Consider the following 11,982-nt stretch of genomic DNA (forward strand, 5'->3'; position numbering starts at 1 on the left):
TCATGTGAGCTCAGAATGAAACGAAGGCCAAACAAACCTACTGGGCTGACTTCAACATTTTCTACCTGCGTTTATTCGTGTGAACATAAAAATGAAAGACCTCGCTTTTTATCTGCAGTGACTCATTTCTATTGTCATTCTCATTTCAACAGGTTCGATGATCTTTCTCCAGCTCAGTGGAACCATCAACACGTTACAGAACTACAGAAAGAACCAAAAATGTTCTTCAGCTGACATCATCACTGTGAGTGTGAGTCCAGCACAGTGTGGAGCGTTTTAAATGTAAAGAAGAGTTGAGGTTGAAGATGAAATCACACGCAAACACAGGAGACGATGTGTTACTTTATTTTTTTATTAGTGAATGAGTCTTTAATACAGGTACTTGAAGGACGCGCAGGTCTTCTCAGTTTAATAAATACACATTACAGCGAAGACTGAAACTCTGTGACAGCATCGCATCAGGACAGGAAATGACCTCAGCGTGACGAGCAGAGATGAGACGTCCTGTCTTTGTCAGCACTTTCTCTTCATGCTGTTACAGCACACACACACACACACACACACACACACACACACACACACACACACACACACACACACACACACACACACACACACACACACACCCCAACTTCTTTATGTCAGGGAGAGCAGGCTGATATCGTAGCATCCATCCACCTGCAGCACAGAGAACCACCATCATCACTCTGCTCTCATTTCTAATGACACACACGTGATTACACACACACACGCTCACGCACACACACACACACACACACACACACACACACGCTCACGCGCACACACACACACACACACACGCTCACGCGCACACACACGCACGCTCACGCACACACACACGCACGCTCACGCACACACGCACACACACACACACACACACACACGCTCACGCACACACACGCACGCTCACGCGCACACACACACACGCGCACGCGCCTTCACAAAAATGTCATTTCAGATCATTTGATAAACTAAAATGTTCATCATCTCTGAGAACATGAAAAACGAGCTAACGGCCAAATGTTATTACATCACCTCCATCATGAACACACTCATTACAGGACAGATGAGGCTGACTGTGTGTTTCACTCACATCGAACCGTCCGATGGATGCTGTCGTCTGATTGGTCTGCATCACCTCAGTCAGAGCCCACATCTGCTGGATGCTGGAGGATACGGTCTGCGGGTCAGGGAGGCCCTGAGGGACACACGGGGACACAATCATGCTCCTTCCTGGATCATAGTTAACATTTGAAGCTGAAGCTCTGAATTAAATCAATTAATAGAAATCAGAACTCACGTACTCAGTCACATGACCAAACAAAAAAACCCCGACCACATGAGCATCTGAGACGCCAAAAGCCCATGTCATCAGGAAGTAAACGCACTCGCTGGCGTCTCTTTAACCTGCTGGTAATCAGACCGCCTCACAGCGCCACGAGCTGGCGTGCGTCACTGATGAGCACCAAATGCTCTGCTACGGACGTCGGTGATGCGAATTCAATTCAGTTTGATTTATATAACACCAAATCACAGCTACAGTGGCCTCAGTGTGCTTTATATTGTACAGTAGACCTACAATAACACAGACAGAGAAACCCCAACAATCATATGACCTCCTATGAACAAGCACTTTGGTGACAGTGGGAAGGAAAAACTCCCTTTGAACAGGAAGAAACCTCCGGCAGAACCAGGCTCAGGGAGGGGCGGGGCCATCTGTTAGACGTGTTTCTGCTGGTTAAGCTGAAGCCGCCAGACTGCGCTGACAGAGGCGGTGATGTTATTTTCCACAGTCACACGAGCATCTGGGCTTGGAGATGAGGCGAGGAGTGAGGCAGAGCTGGTTCAGCAATCAGATCCTCTGCCTCTGCTTGAAGGAGGCCGAGGACACAGTTTCATATCTCATCTGGCCCGGGAGCTGGAAACCATCGCCATGGGAAAGGACGGCTTATCTGCAGCCACCGTGACCTGACTCTGGATCAGCAGCTGGACCTGCCGGTTTACTGCTGCCTCCATCGGTTAGTTTGTTTCTTCAACAGCAATAAAAAGCTCTGCTCCTGACTCACAGTTAAAAATGTGTCACAGAGGTAACCTGTAAGTGAGCTTAGAGGCTATGAGAGCCTGAGGTCAGCCAGAACTCGTTGATCCTTCCTCCTGTTCCAACTAAACTAAACTCTTTGTTCAGCTGGATTTGCTTTTTGCCTTTTTAATAGTTTGTTTTTCCGGAGTCACAGACAAAAAGTAAGAAAAGCTTCTTTCATTTGGAAGCTTATCAAAAACAAATCAGAGCCCAGAGGAAGACGAGCTGCAGAATAATAAAACCCTCATTTGCGTTTCAGCCCTGAAGAAGCTGAAATTGAATTTAAGTATGAAAACTGAGAAATGAGCTAATAAAATATGCAGCAAACTCCCATCAGGCTCTCAAAGCTCGGCGCCCTCGTGTAGACAGAAACACGGTGCGTACCTCCAGATCGGGGTGCTGGTCAGTGAGGGTCAGGTCAGACAGCCAATCAGAAACCTCCTTCTCTGGGTCCTGGAAGGAGGAAGAGCGTTTGTTAAACTCTGCAGTCGAGTTTCTGTTACTTTGTTGTTCAGTTGGATCTCTGCTTCAGTTCTCACTCTGGCTCCACCTGCTGGTGGTTCAACAGCAAACCCCAACACCCCCCCACCGATCCAACCCACAGCTGCAGGAACCACTGCGGTTTATTTCTGATTCTGACGTCAGTTCAATCCTCAGCACGTGGTCCGTGCAATACAGTGCATGACTTTTTCACCAGAATCACCACGGCAACTAACATATCACCTATGTTCAGGGTGCCGTTAAAATCAGCCGGATGCAATTATTTACAGCATGTTGGGTGGTTTTACCTGTGGAAGGTAAACCAGGTAAACTTTGCTAAACCCACAGAATGAAGCTCCAGCTCTGTGTGTTTAACCCGGGCTTTAGAAAACGTCTCAAAGTCGCTCTGCTTGATGCTGATCTGCTGCTGAGTCTCGTCACACTGCTGGAAACACGCAGCACACACCAAGAACACCTGATCAGCCAATCACATTCATTCACTGTGATCTGCACCTGTCCTTCCTGTGGGACCAGAAGCTTTAATGTTTAAATGGACCCAGTTTAAAGTGTCTCAGCTCTAATGTGCAGCCGTCACCTCAGAACCAAACAGCAGCACTGAGCGCGCTCAGAGACAAAATCATTCATTTACCGCTCTGTGCCAGAAATCACCAGATTAACCTGCATCTTCATCATTTGTCTGATGTACTGTTAGATTTTTATGTTCTTGATAGATTTTAATCACCATTTATCATCTAATAACGTCTCTGACCGGAGCAGCTGACACTCGCAGGGATCGTTTATTAGCATGTGAGCACCCTCAGAGCCTGAGGAGGAGGCTACGTGTATAAGCTGTGAGGTGTTCCAGTTCAAATCACGATAGAAGGGCTGGCACCACTGCTCCACCTTCTCACACATTTCCTTAAATGTGGTCCACTGACTGCTGCGAATCAGTGGAGTTCAAACTGGTTTAAACCTTCTGGGAGAGCCAGAAAAAGGCCCTGTGAGCGCAGCTGCTCAGCAGACACAGTGTAAACACAGAGAAGCATTTAGCAGCTAAAGAGTGCCAGGCGGGGTCAACAAAACATCCTCCACCTCAACTTCAAATATCGCCCATCTGCCCGTGCTGTGAGGAGTTACTGAAACTTTGACTCTCCTCCCTCTCCTGCACAGTCATGGTGTTGTGATGCTGGGTTGGACTGGAAGAAGCACTGACGTTTCCCTTCAAAGTGACAGCGTGCTGATGTTACCTGAGGGCCTGAGTTCATTATATGCTCTCTCACTGAGTCTGTGATTAATGTCACTTTACCTTCCTGCACTCCTGACTCCGCTGCACGTTAATGACAACATTAGACAAACTCACCGGCTCCGTGTGAGGAAATATTTTAATGTCTTCAAGGCTGAAGGTTAACCAGGCCAAGGACGGCTGCCTCAGGATCAGCCGCGCACACACCACGTGATCCGGCTCCACCTGCATCTGAGGCACGAACAACAGCAGAGGAAAACCGGCTCATCAGAATACATGATCCACTCATCCATCCACCCATCATCCACCCACCCACCCAAGGGTGTGGCCGCCTCCCATCCGTGGCCACTGGTATAACACAAAATACAAAAACATGGACCAAAGTTGTTGAAGAACCAGAAGCTGCTGTGATTCTGATCAGAACGTTTTCGCCAACATTTCTTCAAATCATTCGAGTCCTTTGAGTCCCGACGAGGTGCAAAAATCAGTGCAGCAACAGAACACAATGAATCTCCCTCAAGGCTAAATGTGACGAACACTAAACCCATAAGAAGTGACTGAACATAATTTATGCTATCACAGTTACCGTTTAAACTCATCAGCCTCGCAGTGCCGACTGAAGTAAACAAAAATGAAATCTCCATTCACCACCTGGCTCCATTTGCATGGAGAATAAACAGAGGAAATGAAGAATAAGTCACTGTGTGTTGTCTCCAAACTTACAAACTTATTGTGAGTTTCTCAGGGAGCCGGCTGGCTCGACGCCACCGCAGCTGAGAGGGAAAACAAACTGGAGCCGGCTGTGGTGGTTTTTATGCCCAGCGGGATGCATCGATCTACAGATCTGACGATTGCGGTTAATCCTCCTGTCATTAGCAGAGGCACAGCAGCTCGGTCTGGCAGCACAACAGGCGGCACGGTTTTCTCAACTTCTGCCATCAGAAGCGAGGAGGCAGAGCAGCTAACAAGACGCTGCTCTGCGGCCCGTTTCCTCTCGTTTCTTTACAGAGCTGCTCCCAAACTTTGACCTGCAGGGCCTTTCTAAACCTCTGGTGGGTTGTCACACTGCTTTGTGTAGGGCCACTACCTGTAATACTGCAGGTAACACCTGATCACACCTGGCGTGATTAGTTGGAGAAACATTTTTGCCCCTTTGGTCTCAAACACATCTGGTATAATTCAGACATGTGATATCAGCTTCTCATATATTTTGACTTCCTGTCCTGCAGCTGGCTGAAAGCTTCATTTCTGCTGGCTGAGTCATCACGGTCACTGATCTTTATATCAAAGGGTCAGCGTTAGTGTTTTGGCTAATGCCAAGCTGGTTTCTGGTACTAGATGAGACCATGTTTAGATGAGAGGGTAATATGTAGAGTCTAGGGAGACCGACTCTCGGCTGGAGCCTCTGCTGGACGGTAGAGGAACTGCAGGTTCAGTGATGATGTTTTTCCTGATGTGAGTTTTGTTATGAGCTGAGAATTGTCTTACGTCTAAAACTGTGGAGGACAATGATACATTTTAAACACTCACTGTTATCATGTTTACATCCAGGGAGATGTTTGTTGCACAGAGAGCAGGAGAACCAGTCAGTGACGTCCATGTTTCAGAGGTGGAGTAAGAAACCATCCTTTGTCACTAAGAGCCTGACGCTGTTCATCACACTTCCTCACAACAACAGTATCTGAACCCAAACAACCATATTAACCCTGAACAGAGTGTGGAAGGTAGAGTAAAAAATCCTGCAGGAAAACGAAACAAGCGCATAGACAGAGATCAATATGAGCTGTGAGCCTCCAGCCTCCTGCACTGCAGAATTTCAGCTCGCTGAAAACAGACCTCAGCAGCAGATGTCTCAGTTTCTCCTGGTGTCATAAGTGCAGCAGTTTCTTTTAACTAATGGAGGTCATTCCTTAATTATTTAACAATGACCTTGGGATGAGTTTAAAAAAAGGTCTGATATAAAAGAAAACTACTTTTGATGTCAAGGTTCCTCCTCAGCACGCCTGCAGCGTTAAAGGTCATCACAACAGGTGTGGCTCTTTGATGCACCGACAGCATGAGGACAGGTTACTCTGTTGTCAGTCATCATGTCCAAACTAAGCACAAACTGTCTAAAAACGAATGCAACATTATAAAAAACTAAAAACAAGTTGAATGAAAAATAGCACGTGACCTGTAGCGTTCCCTCACATCCTCATATACGACCTGCTGGGAAGGTTTGACTGAGAGATCAGATCAGTAGGAAACAACCAGTTTATGCATTTTAAGATAAAAAAGAAATGCCTTTTAAATTGTTTATGATGACATGATGCCAGAATGATTTCCAAGCTACATTCAGGTTTGAAATGAGTAACGTTTGAACTCAGAGGAAACGACGTGTTTCTGTACAACAAACTTATCAGATGCTAAACAGGAAACACTGATCATCAAGTGTTGTGAAAAGTTCAGGTTTTAATCTTCAGCAGTTTTGCGTTTCTGCAGTCAAATATGTTTATGGCTGCTTTGTCGTTAAACCGTAGCAGTGACTGAAAAGCCAGATTTAAGGTGAGAAGAGGTGAAGCCCACCTGCGTCCGGTGAATGGTGTAGTAGTCCTGGGAGCCCCCCTCAGTGTGGGGGTTGTCCATCAGGGGCAGGTCTCTCACGGCCGTGCACCACTTGGCGGGGGCCTCCTGCTTGGGGTTCCTCCTCAGCAGGCGCACCGTCACGTAGGCTGTGTAGTAGTTCTTAAAGGTGACCTCCTCGATCTGGAAGAAACGCAGTGATGCAGGAGAAACATCAGCTCCCAGCACAGCTCGGATACTTTAGATATTTAATTTCTATTTAAAAAAGACTGAAAACCAGAACTAATGACAGCAGATGTGTTGGATTCAGCACGAATATCAGAAAAAATCTGCAGAAATTTGACCTCCTCAGGGCTCGAGATCACTTTAATGGGAAATATTATTTAATAAGGGCTTCCTTTTAATCTGTGAGTGCATATATGTAAAAACCTTCCACACAGAGAGACGCTAAACTCCAGAAGCACTCCTCATTAAATACTCTCAACTTTTCCCTTCAGCCTCCGCCGCTCGCCTCAGCTTGTCCTTCAGGTCTTCTAGTCACAGTCACGAGAACAAAAGCTTTGGATGTTAGCTTTATCTGATGTTATAATCTGATTAAAAGAAACATTAAATTGTGACTTGATTTGTATTTTGCATTTCTGACTGGAACACAGGGCTGCTGACAGGAATAAAAGAAAGTTCCTTGGTGATGTGCTGGATGAAGTGAAACTTCATTAAACCACGCTGGGCCTGGAAGGGAAATGCCTCCCGTCCATTCTGGGTCTTAACCTATTATCTAAGAAACGCTGTATCTGCCAAATCTCTGCATTAAGGCCTAAACGGAGCGCACAGCTCGCTGCTGAAAACTCCTTTGTGCATTAGTGGCTCCAGGCAGACGCCTTTGAAGCTCGCAGCTTTGAGCTAATGAGGAGTCACTCTGCATTAAAGACGACTTTAAATTAGGACTAAATGCTGAAAAGTGGGTCAGCACCCAAAATGTTTGAAGTCGCTCCCAAGACAGGAGCACAGCTCTCTATTTAAACAAATGCTGTGAGTGCGTGCGCTGCTGCTGAGAGGCCCAGATGGAGGGATGTTCTGCTGCTTTCAGGTTTTTAACTTTGCTCTGGGGGCAAAAGACAACAAACAGAACTTTAGTGACGTCTTTCTCCAGCAGCAGAAAATTCACTTCCAATAACGAACACAAACAAAGTCAGGCTGCACGTAATAATTACTGTTACTGAATATCTTATTGTGAAATCGTGTCATTATTTTGTCTAAGACATGTGAACAAACAGTAAAAAGTATCTAAGAGTGTCTGGATGCATGTTCAGTAATGCAGGTGATGTGAGAAAGTCGATTGTGTCGGCCTGGACGCAGCGTTTTCTCAGGCCTTATAAACCGTACAGCTGCGTAACAGCCGACACCAACACCACTGACTAACAGTGAGGCGAGATCTGCTTCATGACTGTTAATGTGCAAAACTGCAAATCACTCAACTGAGATTGATGGGGGACATTTTACAGTCAACGTGAACAATAAACAGCCACGGATCAGTATTTAAGGTGTGACTCATCATCCACTGGAGCACCAACGGAGAGAAAGACAACTGCTGCCTAAGCAAAAGCCCTTTAACAGGCATAACTTACAAAATAAAAGCCTTCTGTTGTGTGTTTTCATTATTTTTATAGATTAATTATTAGCTTCTCTGTCTGCAGCTTTTCTTTTACCTACAAAAACATCCTTCAGCTCCACTGTGTGTCAGCGCATCAACATCCTTCTTGTTCTGGCTGTTGATTGGTTCTTTGATTGGAGCCGGAGACAGACACCTACTATTATGATCATCATGACTCAATTCAATTTTATTTATATAGCGCCAAATCACAACAAAAGTCGCCTCAAGGCGCTTCATAGATACAGAGAAAAACCCAACAATCATATGACCCCCTATGAGCAGCACTTTGGCGACAGTGGGAAGGAAAAACTCCCTTTTAACAGGAAGAAACCTCCAGCAGAACCAGGCTCAGGGAGGGGCGGGGCCATCTGCTGTGATTGGTTGGGGTGAGAGAAGGAAGACAGGATGAAGACATGCTGTGGAAGAGAGACAGAGGTTAATAACAGATATGATTCAATGCAGAGAGGTCTATTAATACATAGTGAGTGAGAAAGGTGACTGGAAAGGAAAAACTCAATGCATCATGGGAATCCCCGGCAGCCTACGTCTATTGCAGCATAACTGAGGGAGGGTTCAGGGTCACCTGGTCCAGCCCTAACTATATGCTTTAGCAAAAAGGAAAGTTTGAAGCCTAATCTTGAAAGTAGAGATAGTGTCTGTCTCCTGAATCCAAACTGGAAGCTGGTTCCACAGAAGAGGGGCCTGAAAACTGAAGGCTCTGCCTCCCATTCTACTTTTAAATACTCTAGGAACAACAAGTAGGCCTGCAGAGCGAGAGCCAAGTGCTCTAATAGGGTGATATGGTACTACAAGGTCATTAAGATAAGATGGGGCCTGATTATTTAAGACCTTGTATGTGAGGAGCAGGATTTTGAATTCTGGATTTAACAGGAAGCCAAAACAGGAGAAATCTGCTCTCTCTTTCTAGTCCCTGTCAGGACTCTTGCTGCAGCATTTTGGATCAGCTGAAGGCTTTTCAGGGAGTTTTTAGGACTTCCTGATAATAATGAATTACAGTCGTCCAGCCTGGAAGTAATAAATGCATGAACTAGTTTTTCAGCGTCACTCTGAGACAGGATATTTCTAACTTTAGAGATGTTGCACAAATGGAAGAAAGCATAGAAGTTGATAAAGCCTCAGGAGGATGTCAGACAAAAAACATGGAGGATGCTGTAGGTAACTGATCATGTGAGGCACTCGGGGGCTCTCTGCGTTTGCTTACATTAACAGGCTTTCCAAACGGGAGGTTGACGTCGACGACACAGACACCGGAGTGAGCCGTGTCTGCTTTGGCATCTCCAATCTGCAGGTAGACCGGAGCTTTGACAGTGAAGTTCACAGGCTTGGTGTCGTCAGGGGTCCCGCTCATCGTCTGGAAGAACAAATGAGAGGTCTGAAGTGAGTGACCTGTCTGCCACACAAGGTGAGTTCCCGCTTCTGTTCTACAGCTGATCTGTGGTTTCTGAACGCTTCTTTACGCGCCGTACAGCTCGGACAAATAAAGCTAAACCTGGGCCTAGTCCTGCAGTCTAATGAAAGGATCAGGAGGACAGCTGTCAGTGCTGCAGCTGCAGATGTGCGCGCTCTGTCAGCACCACGGACAGCGACGGCACCGCCGCTGGATCCAGTTAGCACAGAGGCTAAAAGCTCCACAGCTAACCGACGGCCAAGCACTGTCGGTGATTTCAGGCTAAAACAAACCGAAGCGGAAAAGCTCCGCTGCTTCGGGGCTCACCTGTCCGTGTTTCAGAGGGCTCGCAGTCGGTGGAGGTCAGCAGAAAGATGAAGAAAAGGCCCAAATGAACCGCTGAAAGTCGCAGATGTCAACATGCTAAAGAGAATCAGTTTTGCTTCCTGGTTGTCACCATGGCGACCGGGGCAGTCTAAAAGGGCCAGCAGTATGTCAAAAAAAAAAATTGAAACCGTCCCGTCAATGGAGCTGAAACCAGAAAATATACGTTTTTGCTTGAAAAATTATGAAAACTTTTCATTACGTATCACAAAGGGTGGTGGGTGCCATGATATCAAACTTTCAAAGTAAAAGCTATTGGTTTCTTATAGAAAGACTCGTATACTTTAAAATATTTCATACTTTTCCAAATGTTAGTGACAAGAAGTCATCAGGACATTTCAAAAAGTGTCGTTCCTACCCCCCGCCCGCCATTACGCACTCCTCAGCATAAAAGCCTTTGGTTAGTTAGTGTAACTTACAAAATAAAATCCTTCTGTTGACCGGAAGAGTCTTAAAGGGCCAGCAGCCCTCTGAGCCGCAGCAGTCTCCTCACAGATGGAGCCTGTTGTTCAGTTTATAATAATGTGCAGGGGCAGAACGAAGGCGAGTGTGGGCCCCTTAAAAAGTCCCCCCAATCATAAAGAAGTTTAACTGAGGTCCTCCCACTGTTTTCATGACAGCTTGGCAGATCACATCCAGCTTGCCTATGATCTCTTTTTATTAAATCAAATCATTCTACACCTAACACTTTAAAGAAGAGAAAAAAGAAAGAAATACAAAGAAACAAATAAGAAAACCATAAAAAAAAATTTGAGTCTCCAGTTCTGGTCAGTCTGTGTGATTATAGCCCCGGTTTCCTGCTCTTCCTCTTCTGCTGAAGTTTAAAAAAAAGAAAAGAAAGAGAAAAGAAAGAAAGAAAGAAAGAAAGAAAGAAAGAAAGAAAGAAAGAAGCTCATCTGCTTCAGGGATGAACTGAGCGCTTCTGCATTCTTTGGTCGTAAGAATGCAGAAGTTCCTGTTTTCTTTATATCACTAAAAGCAGTCTGTCCATCCTCCTCTGACCTCTGATGTCAACAAGACATTTCCTCCCAGAGAACTCCTGCACACTGGATAGACATGAGAGATGTTTGAGCTTCAGCAGGTCACCATGACCACACCTCCAAGTCTGAAACAGTGGGTTGCTGACATGTTATTGGCTGATTACATAGTTGTTAAAATGAGCAGTTGAACATGTGTACCTAATAATGTTGCAGGTGTGTACATCATAATCCTGTATAGAAACATGCCTGTACTTATTTACAGACACCTACCACAGGGCCTGTCCTGTGCCACAGTCCAGTTTACAGCAGTGAAAATGTGCCACTGTTCTTTCCTTTCATCCTGTGTGAATGTGACGCAATATTTGGAAGAATTTTTGGTTGTTTGTTGATTGATTTTAATGTATTTTGAATGCATTTAGTTTGCATTGTTGGTCCCGAGACACTGCGCTGTGACTGCTGCAGCACTGATTTAGTAAAACTCGTGTTTCTTTATTTGATTTTGCTTTGCTAAGACGAGTGTTTATATATGCCGCCATGGGGATCAAATAATAATATTGACCTTAAATTCTTTTTTTTCCTAACAAACCAATGCTTTCCCAAATAATAGCTTTGTTCTAACATTTGTCTTTATTCTTTAAACATTTATCATGTTTTCTTCTGAATAAACAGCCACGGACACTAGTCAGTGAAACCTGGCACGGAGTCTTAGTTGCTTTTTGTTCATTTTTCTGTCCCTTGTCTCTTTTGCTTTATTTTGAAAGTCAGCTCTTGGTGTGCTCTTCTGTGTTTTTACTTCCCTCCTGTGTATTTCTTGTCCTGGTTAGAGGCTGTATCCCAATTCAGGGGCTGCAGCCTTAAAGTACGCAGCCTCAACGATCTTCAAGGGCCGCGTACTCAAAGACCGCTAAGGCCGGAAGTGCGAGGCTTGTGAAATGGGACGGTCTAGCCTCCGTTGCGCTGCCCAGGTTGCCTAGCAACCATGATACTAACAGCTGGAAACGTGTCATACAGCTGTGTTTGACAGAAATGAAGGAGACAATCTTCTGTTCATTTGTTTGTTTCTACATGAGCTTTGATCATTCTCTGTGAGATTAAGCTCAGCTATTGAACGGCGTATATTTTAAAGTAAAGGCTTTAAAACCAAGTTAGTACAAACGTCACTAATGTCACATA

General features: G+C 45.3%; 1 protein-coding gene across 4 annotated transcripts; it reads right to left on the minus strand.

Annotated features, from left to right (window-relative positions):
- Nucleotides 1-336: 336 nt before the first annotated feature.
- nicn1 (nicolin 1) lies at nucleotides 337-11,089 on the minus strand. Of its 4 annotated transcripts, none has more exons than XM_080301109.1 (8): nucleotides 9,773-11,089; nucleotides 9,260-9,409; nucleotides 6,390-6,569; nucleotides 3,942-4,055; nucleotides 2,486-2,554; nucleotides 1,115-1,219; nucleotides 628-678; nucleotides 337-575 (listed from the first exon to the last, which is right to left on the minus strand). In XM_080301109.1, the coding sequence occupies exons 2-7, from the start codon at nucleotides 9,404-9,406 to the stop codon at nucleotides 637-639; spliced, it is 657 nt and encodes a 218-aa protein (XP_080157235.1). In that variant the 5' UTR covers nucleotides 9,407-9,409; nucleotides 9,773-11,089; the 3' UTR covers nucleotides 337-575; nucleotides 628-636. The 4 variants fall into 4 exon arrangements, with proteins under 4 accessions (XP_080157235.1, XP_080157234.1, XP_080157236.1 ...); XM_080301108.1 differs by having other exon boundaries at nucleotides 337-567; nucleotides 9,773-11,088; XM_080301110.1 differs by having other exon boundaries at nucleotides 337-571; nucleotides 9,773-11,088.
- Nucleotides 11,090-11,982: the final 893 nt, after the last annotated feature.

The sequence above is a fragment of the Astatotilapia calliptera genome, chromosome 5, assembly GCF_964374335.1.
Source record: "Astatotilapia calliptera chromosome 5, fAstCal68.1, whole genome shotgun sequence".
NCBI classification, from domain to species: Eukaryota; Metazoa; Chordata; class Actinopteri; order Cichliformes; family Cichlidae; genus Astatotilapia; species Astatotilapia calliptera.

What these genes read in the sequence shown, in the direction of transcription:
- nicn1 (XM_080301109.1), bottom strand. Translation starts at nt 9,406, where the DNA reads ATGAGCGGGACCCCTGACGACACCAAGCCTGTGAACTTCACTGTCAAA. An exon ending in TATTTCCTCACACGGAGCCG is followed by an intron (nt 2,555 to 3,941) that starts GTGAGTTTGTCT and finishes TCCTCCTTCCAG; the next exon opens with GACCCAGAGAAGGAGGTTTC. An exon ending in CATCCATCGGACGGTTCGAT is followed by an intron (nt 679 to 1,114) that starts GTGAGTGAAACA and finishes TCTGTGCTGCAG; the next exon opens with GTGGATGGATGCTACGATAT.